The 18,861-nt window shown below is 45.2% G+C and overlaps 1 protein-coding gene across 1 annotated transcript in view; it reads left to right on the forward strand.

Annotated features, from left to right (window-relative positions):
* Nucleotides 1–3,063: 3,063 nt before the first annotated feature.
* The window catches only part of LOC147120359 (dynein axonemal heavy chain 11-like), a 63,938-nt gene continuing 48,140 nt past the window's right edge, over nt 3,064–18,861 (forward strand). Inside the window, exons 1-6 of the mRNA XM_085986173.1 lie at nt 3,064–3,228; nt 5,758–5,898; nt 5,992–6,162; nt 6,416–6,538; nt 8,153–8,346; nt 10,742–10,890. Of these exons, the coding sequence (XP_085842299.1) occupies nt 3,223–3,228; nt 5,758–5,898; nt 5,992–6,162; nt 6,416–6,538; nt 8,153–8,346; nt 10,742–10,890 (784 nt within the window). The 5' untranslated portion in view covers nt 3,064–3,222. The remainder of the gene's footprint in view (nt 3,229–5,757; nt 5,899–5,991; nt 6,163–6,415; nt 6,539–8,152; nt 8,347–10,741; nt 10,891–18,861) is intronic.

The raw sequence follows: 18,861 nt of genomic DNA on the forward strand, positions 1-18,861 counted from the left end.
GTGGGAAACGCGGCAGCCAATTTGGGCACAGCTAAATCCCACAAACAGCAATGAGCAAAATGACCAGATCATCTGTGTTAGTGATGTTGGTTGCGGGATAAATATTGGCCAGGACACCCTTGTTCTTCTTTAAAAAGATTTTTAAAGGGATCTTTTACATTCACCTAAGAGGACAGATGAGGCCTCGGTTTAAAGTTTCATCCAAAATACGACACTTTGGACAGTGCAGCTCTCCCTCAGTACTGCACTGGAGTGTCAGCCTAGATTATGTGATCAAGTCTCTTGAGTGGGGCTTGAACCCACAACTTTTTGACTCCAAGGAGAAAGTGCTACCACTGAGCTAAGGCCGACACCTAATAAAGATGGGCCCTGGTCATCCTCTATTAGTGTGGAGTTTTCAGGGGAGTAAAGTAGGAGACAGCACTTTGGGAGTTGACACATTTGAGTAATACCTGTAGTAAATTTAAGATCTTTGATTCTTTCTCGACTGAATATCCACAATATCCCATCCTTATTGTAAAGTGATCTGAGATGTTTGCCTGCATGTGAGGAGCATTAATTTATTGCGCCAACCACTGGATATGGCCAGGCACTTTTTTTGTCAGAAAGCCTTTGGAAAAACTGAAATGTGCTTTGAAATTATTTTCAGTCCTTTTAATGACCAATAAAATGTATGCCCCCAGATACAATCAAGTACCTTTAAAATTGCCCATCATCTGCAGCAGAATACAGATTTCCTAACCTCTGGAAAGCTCTCAGCATTAAGGCAAATATGGGCCACAAGCTTGTTTAAATTATTACAATGAGGCTGACTCCAGGAATCCAGTCATGATCAGGAATCAGCCAATCCAGTGGATCCTTTATCCCGCCACTCCCACCATTTTCGTATCTGAAAATAGGCACTACTGAGTTAGACCAAGGGCCAGCTATTTAGCTAAAACTTTACCATCATAGTAGATCCTTTTTTATATACGAGCAAGACTGTAGCAACCCTGAGGGAATTCTGGAGGATAATGGACTTTAGGAGGGAAGTGGAAAACAATTACCAACATAATAGTTCATGTAGAATAATTTTTTTTTAAATATGTTATTCGGATGTTAGCGGCACTCCCAAACCACATTTATGGTCTTTCCCTGGCTGGCCTAAGAAGATAATGGTGGGTCAACTTCTTGAACCATTGCAGTCTTTGTGATGATGGTCCTCCTGCAATGGTATTGGGTAGGGAATGCCAGTATATTGGCCCAGCTAAAAGAATGGTAATTTATGTCCAAGTTAAGATGGTGTGTAACTTGGAAGTGAACCTGAAGGTAATGGTGTTCCCATGACATTTCTGCTCTTGTCCTTCTTGGTGGTAGGGGTTATTGAGGAGGTAGGTGCTGTTGAAGTACCTTTGGTGGGTGTTGCTGGACTGCATCCTGTAGATCGTACATCGTGTAGCCTTAGTATGCAGATGGAGGGGTTAGATATTGAGTCCAGTGGGCCTGGTGCCTTTGGGTCCAGCAGGAAGTCAATGCCTTCAGAAAATTAATGAGAAACAAACTATAAATAGACATGGTCTTCATGAAAAACACTTAACAAACATGTATTGGTGTGGGGGAGAGAAGAGCCAGGACAGCTGTATGTTATTTCCATCGTGATGACATCACATTCAACTGAAACTTTCAAAGGGGAATTTGATATCTACTTGAAAAGGAAAAAGTTGCAGGGCTATGGGGAAAGAGCAGGGGAGTGGAACTAATTGAATAGCTCTTTTCAAAGTGCTGCCATAGGCACGATGGGCTGAATGGCTTCCTTCTGTGCAGTATGATTCTATGAAACAGTGTTGTATTTCAATTGCCTGCAGCTACAATTCTTTTTCCATCTGCTATCCCAGCACAATACCCTGTCAGGGTCAGACCTGCACTTGGAGGCTGTCTGTGTCATGAAATGTGAACATTCTAGTGAAGCAGCAGGCACAGTACAGGAAACTCTCGATTTACCAGCACCTAAATAACCGGAAATCTCTGTTAACTGGCAAAATTCAGGAGTAGGTTCAGGTAAGTTTTACTTCATATTAGTGGCCGTTCCTGGATCTGTGGCTGTGTAATCGGGGTTCCTGCACCTGTTGCTAAGCTACAGGTACGCCTGGATCTTGTGGCGGGGTTCCTGCACCTGTTGCTAAGCAACAGGGACGCCTGCATCTGTTGCTGTGTATCGGGCTCTCGTACCTTTTACTATACCTCTCTGTAATCCGGACTTTTTGATAAACCGGCACCACGCCGGTCCCGTTGGTGCAAGATAACAAAGAGTTTCCTGTACCTCCAGTATGCTGCACCTAATGGTTGACCCAAGAGGAAAATAGGCCCCAAGGTGTTTCACAGCCTTGTCTCTCTTAGTAATATTTGACTTGGAGGTAATACAGGTGCTTTCTACTCATGAGATTAACAGGGCATTAAGATCACCATAGTTTAGATCAGGATTCACTGATCATTATACTGCACTCTTTGTTCTGTTATTTGTCTTTTGTGCTTATTGTCCAGTACATCGGCCTGGATTTTCCATCAAATTACCAATCATTTTGGTAGAAGTTTCCCATTTTCTGAAGTTACTAAAATTCAGTTTCAATTAATTAAACATCACTCATAACGTAAGATGGTGAAAAATGACACAAGTTTTACAAAAGTGAGTTGTGAGTACTTTTCACGTCACTTTAGGTGTATGTAAGTCTCTGGTGTAGTATAATATATTTGTAATAGCATTTTGAGGTAATATGAATTAAACACAATAGGAACTATTTCATATATTGCCATGCATTTTAGCCTTTTTGCTATCTCAATGAAAATGCTTCTTCTGTATAATTTCTATATAATGTGTATATAAGTCTTACTTTGACTATAAAAGTGATTCAGCACTTAACTAGTTATAATGAATGTATTAGAGCAGGAGATTTAGTTAATACTATAAATCTGGAACTGCTAGACTTACATTCCTGTTATTTGTATACCCACTGCTGAGCTGAAAATGGCTATGTTGCTACTCTGTTTATTAGAAACAGCATCAGAGCCATACTTTAATTTTCTTAGTCTGAACTCACCAAGCAACAGAATGATTTCAAAATTGAACTGAAGCTACTTGAGGATGAGCTGTTGACACGACTTTCAGCTGCAGACTGGAACTTCTTGGGAGATACATTACTGGTGGAAAAACTTGAAACCACAAAGCACACAGCAGCTGAAATAGAAATGAAGGTATGAAAAAGCAAGCTCGCAGTCTTTAACTGCCTTGTTGTTGAAAGTCTGCCCAATACCATTAGCAACTCCATTCCTTAGAAGTGGAAGATGTATGATCCACTTATCTACATTTTTTATAAAAGTTAGCAGCCACCCAAAAATAGTTCCATTTTTTAAAATCAAAGCTCTTATATTTTCAGTTTATGCCCACATTCAAGCAGCAAATTCCATTTCACTCCCCACTCACTGTCTCGGGCTGAATCAGACTGTTCAGAAACTTGGCATCATTATTTGATCCTGAGCTGAGCTTCTGATGCCGTATCCTCTCCATCACAAAGATCACCTACATCTACCTTTGTAACATCACCCATCTCCACCCTGCCTCAGCCATTTGCTGCTGAAACCTCCTCCATGCCTTTGTTACCTCCAGACTCAAATTTTCCAATATTATCCAGGCCGGCTTTCTAGCCACCCTCCATAAACATTCAGCTCGTCCAAAACTCTGCTGCCAATATCCTATTCCACACCAAGTCTTGGCTATCCATTACTCTGGTCCTCGCTGACCTATATGAGTTCCTGTTCCCCCCCAATGCCTCAAGTTTAAAATTCTTATCCTCGTATTTAAATTCCTTCATGTGCTTGCTCCCTCCCTATCTCTGTAACCTTCTCCAGCCCTACTATCTCCTTCCTCGAACTTTCTGTCCCTCTGACTCTGGCCTCTTGTGCATCCTTCCCTCCCTTTGCCCCATTATTGATGGCCGTTTCTTCAGCTGCCTGGGCCCATGATCTGGAATTCCCCCTGCTAAATCTCTCTACCTCTCCACCACCCTCTCCTCCATGAAGACCCTTATCTTTTGACCAAACTGTTGGTCACCTTCTTTGGCCCAGTGTTTATTATTTTTCTCATTATATCTCTGTGAAGTGCCTTGGGAAGTTTTTCTTTTGTTAAAGGCACTATATAAATGTCTTTATTATAACAACGGTCTACTAATAGGAGTCTAAAACGTGTCATCACGTAAAACATGACATGAGGCGTGTGACACGACATGAATCATGATGTGACATAAAACCACATTTAAAGTAACAATTTTATGAAGCATTGATGCTTCTCCTGTCTTTTGAATTAAAAATGACTTTAGAACAACAAAATGATATAGAAATGCCTAAATCATTTGCTTGGTCTGTAAATCATGCCTTAATTATTTTTTCAAGTTGCTCCCCTGATGACTCAGTAAATTGATTCAATGAGTAACTGAACCACACAGACCAGGAAGATACCAGGTTCGATTCTGATCTGTACTGAATAATCATAGAATGTTTACAACACAGAAGGAGGCCATTCGGCCCGTCGAGCCCATGCCGGCTCTCTGCAAAAGCACTTCAGCTACTCCCACTCCCCTGCCCTTTCCCCGTAGCCCTGCAAAAAAAATTCCTTCAGGTACTTATCCAGTTCCCTTTTGAAAGCCACGATTGAATCTACCTCCACCATCCTTTCAGGCAGTGCATTCCAGATTCCAACCATTTGCTGCGTAAAAAAGTTTTTTTCTTACGTCGTCTTTGGTTCTTCTGCCAATCACCTTAAATCTGTGTCCTCTGGTTCTTGACCCTTCCACCAATGGGAACAGTTTCTCTCTACTCTGTCTAGACCCCTCATGATTTTGAATACCTCTATCAAATCTCCTCTCAACCTTCTCTGTTCTAAGGAGAACAACCCCAACTTCTCCAGTCTATCCATGTAACTGAAGTCCCTCATCCCTGGAACCATTCTTGTAAATCTTTTCTGCACCCTCTCTAAGGCCTTCACATCCTTCCTAAAGTGCAGTGCCCAAAATTGGACGCAATGAACCAGTGTTTTATAAAGGTTCATCATAACTTCCTTGCTTTTGTACTCTATGCCTCTATTTATGAAGCACAGGATCCCGTATGCTTTTTTAACCACTTTCTCAACCTGCCCTGCCACCTTCATCGATTTGTGCACATATACCCCCAGGTCTCTCTGTTAATGCACCCCCTTTAGAATTGTACCCTTTAGTTTATATTGCCACTCCTCGTTCTTCCTACCAAAATATATCACTTAACACTTTTCTGCGTTAAATTTCATCTGCCACATGTCCGCCCATTCTACCAGCCTGTCTATGTCCTCTTGTAGTTTATCACTATCCTCCTCACTGTTCACTATACTTCCAAGTTTAAGAACCAGATCTTAAGCTAAGACAACATAGTACCACAATTGGCTCCAGCAGCCTTGGTTTAGAAAGAGGAAAGTTGGCCACAGTTCTCACTCCTGATTTCTGTCCAACAACCCCTGCTGGAAGTGCACGTGTGTGGATTTCAGCTAAGGACAGAATCTGAGGCAACCTTGATGCCCAGTGGTGGATTCACCATCAAGACTTACACATGAACATTGGCCATTTGAGCAAGGCGCCAGTAGGCATATGACACCCACTAGACCATATTCAAAAATGGGGTCATTTCCTTTGGGAGAGAGAAAATTGTTTAAAATCATTATTTATCATTACATCTTAACTGTTCCTATCTTCTGTATAGGTGCTTGAAGCTAAAGTTAATGAAGTAAAGATCAATGAAGCTCGTGAACACTATCGTCCTGCGGCTGTCAGAGCTTCTCTGCTCTACTTTATCATGAATGACCTTAATATGATCAATCCTATGTACCGGTTCTCACTCAAGGTTACTATTAATTTATACAGCACTATTTGTACACAAGTTTTTCGCAATTAAAATAGCAATAAATGAACAGTTAGCAATTTGTTTTATCTTTAGGCATTTGCTGCTGTGTTTCACAAAGCTGTACAACAGGCTGAAGAGTCTGATGATGTGAGAGTGAGGGTAACTAATCTAATTGATGAGATCACATATTCAACATTCATCTACATTAGCCGTGGGCTGTTCGAAAGGGATAAACTTACCTTTACAGCTCAAATGTCTTTTCAGGTATGAATTAGAATTACTTTATTAAGTATTAGCTGATGCATAATATTTTTACAAATAAAAATTTATGTTATATAACAGATTCTTCATGACTAACTTTTGATATTTGTTTCATTTTGTTATTCCCATATCCGATATACTAGGCATTAGGAAAGTAATATATCAACTGTGCATGCCAGGATTTGCTGTAAGAATGGATATTAAATAACAATTCATGTCAAAATTGTAATATGAATATCCAATTTTTCTTGTATAGATTTTACTTTTGAAAAAGGAAATAGATGCTCGTGAACTTGACTTCTTGCTCAGATTTAATATTGACCATAATTACAACAGTCCTGTGGACTTCCTGTCAAACACAGCATGGAGTGCAATAAAGGTATGTATTTGAATCTAGCAGACTTGTTTTTTTTTGGAAAGGGTAGAAGCAGTAAATGACATATATAAAGCTTTTAAAGGAAGTTAACCATGAATGCTCCATGTATTTGTTCAGTACAGCTTACATAACTTATCTTTGTCAAAATATAGTTATCAATTCAAAAAAGTGATTCCCTCTAATTTTTGAGATTATATTTGCCTACTCTTTAAGTCCTTATACTACATGCCAGTCCTGAACTGAGGGAACCAACCTTCTCGAAGGCCTCTACTACTACTGTCCAAAGAGTCACAAGTGGTGCCTGAGACTCATTCAGAAAAACTCACCACAAGTTACCATCCTAATCACCTTGGAAGGCTCAGTATGATGCTAAAGTACTCAAATCTTTGCTTATGGACGAAATGGAGTAGAAATTGGTCCACGCTGCGCCCATTTTCTGGGCAGAAAACCGAGACAAAAAGGACCAATTTCATGGGATTGTGTCCTGCACACCAAAGATTCCAAAAATAAATCCACACCCATACTGGATTGGGCAATTTTTCTTTTTCTTTAAAAGCTTTATATGTAATTTACTGCTTCTACCCTGTCCCTGGAGGCCACCTAAAACAGATGTTAAGCCCTTTGCATGGGTTAATCAGGGGCCTAATGCTTGTTTTAGGACCTCTTCCTGAAATTGGGCTGCCCTGAGCGGTGTGGGCGCTGGGCCTGACCGGGTCGACGAGGCAGGCAATCCAAATTGGATGGATGGAAATGGACGAGCTCCCTCTCGAGGTGTGACAGGCACTGGCAGTTTGATTCAGTTCTTACAGTGAGGCCTTGGGCCTCCTAGTTTGAGCATGTGCTGGAAGCAGACCATCAGTCAGATGCCTGAAAACAGGTCATAACGAATTCCTACCCCGTGGTTTTAATTGCAAATTAATATTCAAAATTACATATCAAGTAAGAACATTCTGACGTGAAAACAGTGGGGTGATTTAATCCTACCCGCTCGGCGGAAGCTGGAGTGCTCCTCCACCCTCCACAAGGAATATTGAAGCTTCCCATTCCTCCCTGCTACGAGACCCTCCTTCGGGTGGAGATTGGACCAGCAGCCTGTTAATGAGACACAGGACTTAAAATAGTTCGGGTCTCAAATTTTCTCTCGTCAGATTTTTGCACTCATCCCATCCCCTACCGGCTGGAGTTAAAATCAACCCCAGTTATATTTGGATACTTATTTTAACAAATATAACTCTTAAATCTAATTCTTTCTTGCCCTTATAGTAGTGACGTTACATTCAAAACATCATAGGGGCAATTCCATACCACCAACACTGCAGCTGTGCTCGAAGGCGCAGGTTGAAGATAGGGCTACTACATTGTATTCCAGATTCTCTGATCCTTGTTGCCTGCAAGTGTGGCTCCCGGGTGGGAGCATGGGATTGTGCAATTAATCCTCATAAGTCCTCTTCGATATCTAATAAATATTTATTTCCTTTAATAAAGAAATTAGAAAATGGGTTAAGGATCTAAAAGTTCAAAACATCAACTGTTGAACTTCTTTATTCATTCAAAAAAAATAAAATATAACTACTGATAAATTAGAAATGTAATTTCCCCTTATTGTTCTGTCCTCAGGCAATGAGCTTTATGGATGAATTTCGTGGATTGGATAGGGATATTGAAGGTTCAGCCAAACGTTGGAAAAAAGTTGTTGAATCCGAAAGCCCAGAAAAAGAAAAGTTTCCTCAAGAATGGAAAAATAAAAGCTCCCTTCAGAAGCTTATTATGATGCGTGCTTTGCGTCCAGATCGCATGACATATGCAATTAGGTAATCTGATCTTACGGCTATAAATTATAACGGCCAGTTCTTTCTTACAGATTCTATAGTGCCTTTCACATCTATAGTGCCTTTCACACCCACAGGATGCCCTAATGTGCTTCCCAGCCAATGAGTTACTTTTGAAGTGTAGTCACTGTTGCATTTAATCCGTGGTTTTGGCTGAGAGATAAATGTTGGGCAGGACACCGAGACAACTCACTGCTGTTCTTCAAATAGTGTCATGGGATCTTTTACATCCACCTTAAACAGGTAGATGGAACCTAAGTTTAACATCTCACCCAAAAGACTACACCTCCTGGAGATGGTTTTGCAAGAGGGTGGGGGAGAGCAAATGTCTGGTGTCCACTGTGATCCTGGTCTCGGTCCCAATGACTGCTACACTGAAATGCCCCAAGAAAGCGTGTAACACAGAATAGTTTGTTTTTGTAACTTTATTACAAGAAGTTTACATACTTTTAGGACAAGTTTTCATACATAGTAAATGCTGTAGTATATATTTCATAATATTTGCAGGTAAATTCAATAAAAATCATTCATAGTTATGTAGTTTTATACATTAGAATGAGGGCTAATGGGGCTAGGTTCTTCTCTGGTCAGGGGTGCTGGATGTTTTTTGGGGATGGGGTTGAGATGATGTAATAGTTACAGCAGCAATAGATCCTTGTTGGCATTGTGAGGACTTTCTCCTCGGCAGATAACTCCGTGGGAGCTTGGAGTGGGCGGGAGGATAGTTTCAGGACGGAGCCCATACCTTCGCTTCTTCAGCTCCGTGTGCAGCCTATATGTTACTCGCTCTGGCTAGCAGATGTCCTAAATGTGCTTAGACCACATGTTTGTTGTAGGGAATGTTGAATTGCACCATGACAGGGATGCATCTCACTGCCAGGAGTGAGATCTGTGTGAGCTTGAGCGTGGTAGGGATTTGTTTCCCTGCTGGCAGTAAGCGGAGCATGCATGAGGTTGGGGAATGGCTAGGTCCATTGTTGTTTCAGTTCCTTCCAGCATTGCTGTCCAGGAGAGCTGGAGGATGGGGCAGGAGCATAATATATGCAGAAGTGTGTCATAAAATAAATTGGGCCATAGTTTGACTGCCCTCATCTGGCATGGTTGGGTAGAAGTATATGGAGGTTGAAGAATATGCAATAGGAGATTCTGAGTTGGCCTGTCTCATTCTGCTACAGGTGGAAATTGTGAAATCCAGTCTCAGCATCTGCTTCTAATCTCCCCATGAGAGTGGACGTCCTAGCTTGCACTCCCAGTAGTCATGTAGACTTTCTGTGCCGTTTGATGGAGAGTTGGACGTACGGAGTAGGGTACTGAATTGTGCCACAAAGAAGTTACAAAGTTAAAAGCAAGTAGCAGTTGGTGTCTCTCGTGCATCACCTGGGTCTGAGGAAAACTGGGGCATGGAACCAAGAAATGGAGGCTAAGGAAGGAATGGAGAGACAGGATTGGGCTTGGAATTGAGAGCGAATAGGTAACAGGGATCTAAGAGGTAGCTGATGGGGGACTGGGGAGGGAAAAGACATAAGGGCTGGGACCTGGGATAACATGGGTGGCTTGGGTTTAGGAACTTGGAAGACAACTGTGAGTGGAGAAGTATGCCTGGGAGCACTCGGGGAGAAGAGTGAGAATTGTTTTTTAAAAACAAAATGAAGGATTAATTTTTAATATTTATTAAACTGTCACGTTACTAAATTTAAATGAATGAGAATAAACAAGTGTGCCCTGTGAGTGCTTAACCCAGCCCTGCTGCCCATGTGTACTGTTGAGCTCAGGAAGCCTATGCTGTGCTGAGCCATGGTGAGCCTGGCCGATGGATTCTGTGTGGTGACTTAGCCAGCATAATGATGGTGGCCAACTGCTCCGTGAAACACTGAGGAAGTGAGGTAAATTCTTTGAACCAGATAAAGGCTGCCTTTCTTTTAAGAAAGAGAACTGCTGGGAGAGTGACCTCGTCGGGCAGTTCTAAATGGTGGGACTGAGTGAGATTTGTACAGGTTGCAGTTGTAGCTGCTTCACTGCTACTTGGGAAGGCAGCAAAAAAATATTAAATTTTACCTGAAAATTAAGCAAGATGAAAAACAGACTTAACCAATAAGGAAGAAAAGGTACTTAGCCAAGAAGAACATCGACAGATTTAACAGCCAAGTTGTAGATAACAGTCACAAGAGATTTTATTACAAAGGTCTTCATAAGTAAGAGCAATCGTCGCACAACTTAATTGAAAACTGCAGCAACATTGTCTGAATTTCAGTGATTAAAATGTACAGTATTCCTTCAATTTCTTTCTGCATAAGCAATGTGATTTAATTTTTTTTTTATCCTTTCATTGACTAAAGGATTTTGTCTCTAAGTAGCTTGCGATGTATGCTTTTTACAGAAAATTTGTGGAAGAGAAGCTTGGGACAAAATACATTGAGGGACGTCAGACAGAATTTGCTAAATCATTTAGGGAAAGTGGTCCAGCATCTCCAATCTTCTTTATTCTCTCTTCCGGGGTTCATCCACTGAAAGATGTTGAGGCCTTAGGTGAGTATGGTACTAGAACAGGCATGGTATTATGGCCTAGAAATTCAGTTGCGCTCGCCAGCCGTTAGCGCCTTAGGAGGAGTAGATCTCGAGCGCTAGGCACTTAGCGGCCGGGCGCAGAACGATTTGCGCCTACGCCCAACTTCAGTAGACATTTAACGCTGGCGCAAAGTGTTTGCGCGCGCAACTTATGACGTCATTTTGTCGTGCAACGCCCTTTGTGCGCCCCAAACCGGAACTTCAGTCGCGCCCGCCCAATGTGGGCGTGGCGGTGTTAAGAACTGTGAAGTGGAACGCAGCAGAGGCCCTATGGGCCTCGGGGAGCGCTAATTAAAGGGCACTTAGACTGAACTATAAAGGCCAGCCATTTTGCTGCAATGACTTTATTGCAACGGATTTCTGGACAGAGACCAAGGAAGACACCTTACTGATTTGGCCCAACATAGGAGAGGTATTTTTGGCTTCTGGCCAGAGCTTGGAAATTTGACTCATTGTGATTTCACTGTTTGCAAGAATATTATGGGGGCTGCATGGGGTTCCAACCCTCAGTTCCAGCATTATGTGCGAAGGGCTCGCAGACGCTGTGTGAGAGGGGCAGCCATGCCTAGATGCAGAGGGGGCATCAGGCGTCGGCAACGTAGGCCTTACCCACTCAGGGAATACCGCCAGCAGGTGTCCTATCTCACCATGACTGCCGCGCAGTGTGTTAAGAGGCTGCGCTTCAGAAGGGAGGTGGTTGCAGAGATCTGCCAGCTGCTTCACAGAGATCTGCGTCCACAGCTGATGTGCAGGACGTCTCTGTCGGTGGAAGTGAAGGTCACGGTGGCTCTGAACTTTTATGCAAGCGGCTCCTTCCAAGCCGCTGCTGGGGACATAGCTAACATCTCCCAGTTCGCCATGCATCGCTGCATCCGGCAGGTCACCGATGCCCTTTTCACAAGGAGACACCAATTCATCTCCTTCCCCATGACCCTAGAGAGGCAGGAGCAGCGTGCAGTCGGATTTGCGAGGATCGCCGACTTCCCCATGGTGCAGGGCGCCATTGACTGCACGCATGTGGCTTTGCGGGCACCTATCGACAATGCCGAGGATTACCGCAACCGGAAGGGCTACCATTCCCTCAATGTACAGATGGTGTGTGACCACAGGCAGCGCATCCTAGCTGTCAATGCCCGCTTTCCAGGCAGCAGCCACGATGCATTTATCCTGCGACAGACTACTGTGGCTGACATGTTCCAGGCACAGCCTCCCCCAAGAGGATGGCTTATCGGGGACAAAGGCTATCCTTTGTGTACATGGCTCATGACCTCGCTCCGCGCGCCCAGGACCCCTGCTGAGGAGGCATACAACGAAAGCCATCAAGCCACAAGGAACATCATAGAGCAAACGATTGGCGTCCTCAAGCAACGGTTCCGCTGCCTGGATCGCTCCGGCGGATCTCTGCAGTATTCGCCGGATAGAGTCTCCCAGTTCGTCGTCGTTTGCTGCATGCTGCACAACCTGGCTATCTGCAGGACTCAGGCACTGCCACCTCACGTTGGACCACCACCTCAGGAGGACGAGCAGGAGGACCATGAGGAGGAGGAGGAGGAGGAGTACCAGCCCAGGAGGGAGCCACAAGGTCCAAGGGCCGTCCGTCGGCGGCTTATTGAACAACACTTCTAGGCCCCCTGTCAGGGAATGGCTTGCGGCAATGAACGCACATGAATGCAGCCGCTCCGCAAGCCCTCAGCCGGTTAACGCAACAACCACTTGAAACATCACACATGGACAAGCTGAATAAAGAAAAAGCTTTATTGAACAAACTCAGGGCCCTTCCCACATGAAACCGAAAAACAGACAACACCCCCAAAAAACACTCAAATACATATCTCACTCCCACAACCTGGGGAGGAATAACAAAACTTGTCCATCCAAATGGCCTTCATCCTCGGCCTTACCAAAAGAACCCCCCCCCCCCATAGACAAGACAACCACCCCCATATAAAAAAACATTTGCCAACACACTCTACTTTGTGTGCCGAGAGGGCGAGTCCTTGTCCAGGCTTTTCCGGCCCCTGGCCGACCTGCTGCTCCACCTCAACCTGGGCCCTGTGGGTGCTGCAAGGCTGGGGGAAGGCTCCTGAGGGGCACATTGCGTGACGGCAGATGCCCTTGGGGGTCGGCCTAGACGAGCTCTGGCCCTCGAGGGGCCGGCTGCTGACTGCTGCAGCTGTGGCTGGGCAGCATCAGTCCCTCCAGCAGCTCGTCGCAGCTTCGCTGGGGGAGTGGCAGTGGCGGCTGCAGCAATGGGGGCAAGCTGGCTGATGCCAGGCGCTCGCTGCTCGCCTGAGACACTGGCACTCGGACGGGCTGGCACTGCAGCAAGCGCAGCAATCTGGTGAAGGCCAGACCGCTGTGCTGCTGCAGCGCGGCGGGTGCCCTGGCGATGCCTGCCTGACACAGCGAGTGTGGCAGCAGTGAGTGCCCGTACTGCCCTGGTCTGTGCCCGCATCAGACCAGCCAGTGACTGCACGGCACCACTGATCAACTGTCCACTCGCTGCCTGTGCTGCCCTGAATTCGTCCCGACTCGCGACCTGTGCTGCCCTCAATTCGGCCCGACTCGCGTCCTGTGATGCCCCAAATTCGGCCCGACTCGCGTCCTGTGATGCCCCGAATTGTTCGAGACCCCTGGCCTGTGCTGCCGCGAGTTCGAAAGCCCTGGCCTGTGAGGCCCCGAAATCGGACACACTATGAGCCAGGGACTCGATGGCCTCAGGCAACCGTGCCACAACCCCCATGAACTCGGTGTGCCGACGATCCGAGTCCGCGGACATTTGATCAAGGAGGCGCACCTCCTGGGCGAGGACCGTCTCGGGACTGGAGGCCGGACTCTCCCTCTGGGGAGAAGGCTGCCGAGCTGGCCGACCCTTCCCGCGTGGCTGGACGCCACTGGGCCCAGGAGCTACACTCCCCTGCAACACTTCCCCCCTCTGGGGAGAAGGCAGCCGTGCTGCCCAACCCTTCCCGCGTGGCTGGATGCCACTGGGCACAGGAGCTACACCCCCCTGCAACACTTCCCCCTGGCTCTCCTCCAGGGAAGACGTGTCCCCTCCATTGCCATCCCCTGGCGCGGATGAGGGTTCCCCCGATGTGCCGCCTTCCTCTTGCTCCTCCTCTTCCGAGGGACTGACACTCGCAGCTTCAGGGACCTCCTCCTCACCAGCTGAAAGCAGGAAGGCACAAGAGTAGCTTTAGAGTGAGGACAGGGCGTCAGCGAGGGAGGCATGAGTGGTGGCATTCTGCGCATTGGTCGGACAGTGGCAAAGGATGTAGATCTGAAGCGCAAGGGGAACGAGAGAGGTCCAAACGGTCATGTCCTTACCATTGGGGCCCAGCACAGGGTCGGCATCTCCAATTGCAACGGGGCCAATCACCCGGGCACCTATGAGTCGACCCACGCGCTCCTCCAGGTCACTGAGCTGCTGGAACTGGGCACGGCCTCCCCCGGTGACAGTCCGGCTCTTCAGATTCTGGGCCAGCTTGGCCTGCAAGAGAAAGGACGGCCTCTAAGTACAGTGTGGTGTCCTGTTGTTGTGTGCACTGCCTCCCATGGTCGAATAGCTTGGCCAGTGTGTAAAGTGCAGAAAGTGCAATTGATGTTCATGCCAGTGCCATAGCTGCTGGATGAGGGCTGGCCATTAGGCCTTTGAGGTCCCTTTGCCCATAATGTGAGGTGCACATGCAAGGATGAGGAGGACACTGGAAAGGGTACTCACCCTGACAATCCGAGTGAGGTCGTTAAGCTTTTTCCGGCATTGGACACCAGTCCTGGGGACATCGCAGGTGGCTGTGACCCTCTGGGCGATATCCCTCCAGGCTCTCCTGTACACCCTCTTGGGAGGCTTCTTGCCACTGTCCGGGAACAAGATATGGCTTCTCTTCTCCAAAGCCCTAACCAGCACCTTTAAATCATGGGCAGAGAAGCGCTGCGCTCGCTCACGGGCCCTCTGCATCCTTCCTGGCGCTATTTCTCTCCAGCAGCAGTGTTTAGGCCTAGCTGGAGGGCTGCAGTATCCAGGGCGTGGCAGCAGACCAAGTCGACCCTTCCCCCTTTAAGAGCTGGCCGGCGCCAGGGTGTCTGCTGTCAATCAAAACATGACCGCACCTGCGCTGCGCCCGGCCTCGGCGGTATCAGTCTGCACCGCCGGCTTAGCGCCTAAAGATAGCCGTGCAACGCCAGTTTTAGCGCTCGAGCAAACTCCTTGGCCAAAGCTACTGAATATCGGCGAAGTGGCCTCCACTTTCCGGCGGGCGCAAACTTCAGCGGCCGCCCGACTTTACCGCCCCAAAAGTGGCTAGACTGAATTTCTAGGCCTATATCACCAGATAGTGTGTACAAATTATTATGTGTTCAATGAATCATTATGAGCTGGGAATTGCACAGCACTATAGACCTCAAAGGGGTGACTCCAGGGCAGTTGTGTGTCTCAATTTTAATAAAGCAGGTAGGAAGCAAGTGGCTATTGGTTGAAGACAGGATCCAGGTGCATTTGAGAAGACAGTGCTGCTGCGACACTCGGTTATCTTGCAACCTGTGCTATTTCAATACCTTGTGGAATAAGATGTAGTACTTGTACCCAATTATGGTGATTGGTCAGCCAATATCCTCCTTACATGATATGGGATGTGATCCCAGATTAGTATATCTGCATGAGTTAATCAGTGCCTGCATTAATGGTATTTTACAGGCTATGGAAAGGCCATTAGCAAAGGTAATCCTGAATTATCCACTTTGGATGGGTGAACACATGGTAGACGTGACATATGATGTTATTAGCAGATCAGAGAAATTACAGCCCATCATATCTATGCCAGTACCATCTCTACTCTAATCCCATTTCCTTTTTGTTTCCCGATACTCATTTAAATTCTTTTTCAAGTACTTATTCAATTCCATTAAAAATGTTGTTATAGTCTATGCTTTTGCCCAACAGCAACAGGTGATAACGCATTCTATGTTCCAATAACCCTCTGTGTAAAAAAAAAAAAAAAGTCTTCTAACTTCTCTTTCATTCTTCTAGTGATAATCATCAGCCTAAGTTTAATTGTTGCTGCCAGTAAATGAATTAGTCACAATCTTTTTTTTATAACTCTCTCCACCATTTCATAAGTTTTAAAACCGTTTGGATCCCCCCTTATCTTCCTATATATTAGTGAAAAGGTTCCATTTTTATTAAGCCTTTCTTCGTAACAATGACTAGAATGATTAAAGTTGTTTTTATTAAATTTAAAAGCTGGGTTTTTGTGTGTTTTTGAGGTCTGTTTTTAGCCTTAAAATGGGAAGAATATTGGGGGAAATTGGATCCCCCAAAAAACTGAAATCTGAGAAAAATGAGTACAAATCAGATTTTATATGGAACAATCAATAAAACTTGAAACTGAGCAAAGATTGTAAAAGACACAGTTTGGCTAAATGACAACCTGCTATTTACAATATTTACAGACACCACTTTTATGAGCCACAATATTAAACATATTAGCATCCACAGTGCTGGTCCACTTTTCTGACTGCTCCAGAGAAAAAAAACAAACTCCGTTGTCAGTCTTTCTGCACCATATTTTGATCAGCGATAAAATCCAGATCTGCCAGTGCAAGTGTAGACTTCTCCACAACAAAGCCATAGTCTTCTTCTTAGGCAGTCCCTCGGAACCGATGATGACTTGCTTCCACATTAAAAATGAGTTCTTGGGTGACTGATGAGTCCAATGCGGGACCTACAGTCCCTGTCACAGGTGGGGCAGACGATGGTTGAAGGGGCAGGTGGGTGGGGTGCTTGGGTTGACGTGTGCTTCTTGCGCTGCCTGCGCTTGGCGTCCGCTTGCTCCCGGTGAAGAGACTCGGTGTGCGGCGCCTTCCCGGATGCTTCTCCTCCACTTTGTGCGGTCCTGGGCCAGGGATTCCCAGGTGTCGGTGGGGATGTTACACTTTTTCAAGGAGGCTTTGAGGGTGTCCTTGAAGCGTTTCCTCTGCCCACCTGGGGCACTCTTGCCGTGCCGGAGCTCCGAATAGAGCGCTTGTTTTGGGAGTCTCGCATCGGGCATGCGGACGATGTGACCCGTCCATCAGAACTGATTGAGCGTGGTCAGAGCTTCGATGCTGGGGATGTTGGCCTGAGCAAGAACACTGACGTTGGTGCGTCTATCCTGTCAGTGGATTTGCAGGATCTTGCAGAGGCAGCGTTGGTGGTACCTCTCCAGTGCTTTGAGGTGCCTGCTGTACATGGTCCATGTCTCTGAGGCATACAGCAGGGCAGGTATCACTGCTGCCCTGTAGACCATGAGCTTAGTGCCGGGTTTGAGGTCCTGGTCTTCAAACACTCTCTTCCTCAGGCGACCGAAGGCTGCACTGACACTGACATTGGCATAAAACATATATTAAATAACCACTGCTGGTTATTCGTGAACATCAGATGATAGATCAAAAGTTAAAGAACTCAACATTTTTGACTAACCTGCCCTTAATTTTGTCATTCTGTACCTCATCATTTTCTTATAAATATTTTCTGGCAAGGATAGCATCATTGGTCATGATTTATTGCTAATTGGCAAAAATGTTCTCTCAAAATCACCAAGTGGACCAAGCAAGACTTATTGACTGGCCTGATGAACACAGGGCATGGATGAATTCACTCACTGTCATGGTTATTCTGATTTTTGATAAGCAAGCAAATCCAAGCATTCTTATTCCTTTTTTCATTCTCATCTCAGAGCCTTGCATGCCTTTTGCTGTCCAAGTGCTTCTTTATGCAGTCTGTGTGAGCATGCACTTCAACTGCACAAAATTTGCAATATAGACACTCCATTTCATCACCCTCTGTTGCCTTTACTTTTTGATGAAAAAAACCCTAATCACTGATGCACAATCTTACCACCAATTTGAATTTTCTGCTCATGGTAATCAGAACACCATGAAGTTTTACAGCAGAACACTATATTCCAAATGCCTTTACTTCATCGGTAGCAATCAGTCAATTCTAGCGCTAACTAAGGAACCTCTAGAGATTCAGAGTACAATGACTTAAACTCTCACCACGCTATGTGAAGCACCTCCAAAAGTTCAGTAGAAGCTTGATACCATATCATTTTGGTTAAACTGTTTATGTGGTACGCTTTGTTGCAGATTTTGTCACTTGGGTCTTTTTATATGTTGCTGACGAGGTGCAATGTAAATATTCATAGATATTTAAATAGGATATCTGCAACGCCAATAAATACAGCAATGCTACCTAACATGGGTACAGCACTAAGCACATAACACTGTCTCAAACTAGATAATTGTGGCAAAGAATAATGCTGAGTAATGTAACAGGGTAACAAGAAATACACCTGTAGTACTTTTTCAAATCTTGATTTTTTTAAATAGTGGGCAAGAACAGAAGATAGCTAAGTAAGATCTCAACCCAAGATGTTATTCTCTGTGGCACTAAAAATGGATGCCAAGATGCATGTGTCTCACATTCGTGATGTCATCAAGTGTATTATGTGATACATGTGCCATGGGTGGTGCAAGAGGAGATTTTTTCTAAAACAGAATTGCTTTTTACTGATCCACTAACCCAAAAAATAAAATGGTGGAAAAAAGTTAAATACTGTGGTATCATTCTAGTGAATTTTTGCTGTACCCTTTCAATGGTTTTAATATACTTCCTACAGTGGGATGCCCAGAACTGTGCAGAATACTCCAATTGTGGTCTAATCAATGCCTTGCACAAAATTACAACTTCCTTACTTTTATATTCACTGCCTCAGATAGTAACCTCAAAACCTGTTTGTTTTTTATAAGCTTTTCTACCTACATTCACACCTTTAAAGAAAATGTATCTGATCTACATTATTAATTCTCGGGATGTGGGCGTCACTGGCAAGGCTCTAGTTGCCCTGAGAAGGTGGTGGTGGGCTGCCGTCTCAAACCTCTGAGTGGCTTGCT

The sequence above is a fragment of the Somniosus microcephalus genome, chromosome 4 (assembly GCF_052327205.1).
Source record: "Somniosus microcephalus isolate GS21.2 chromosome 4, FLI_Smic_1.0, whole genome shotgun sequence".
Lineage (NCBI taxonomy): Eukaryota > Metazoa > Chordata > Chondrichthyes > Squaliformes > Somniosidae > Somniosus > Somniosus microcephalus.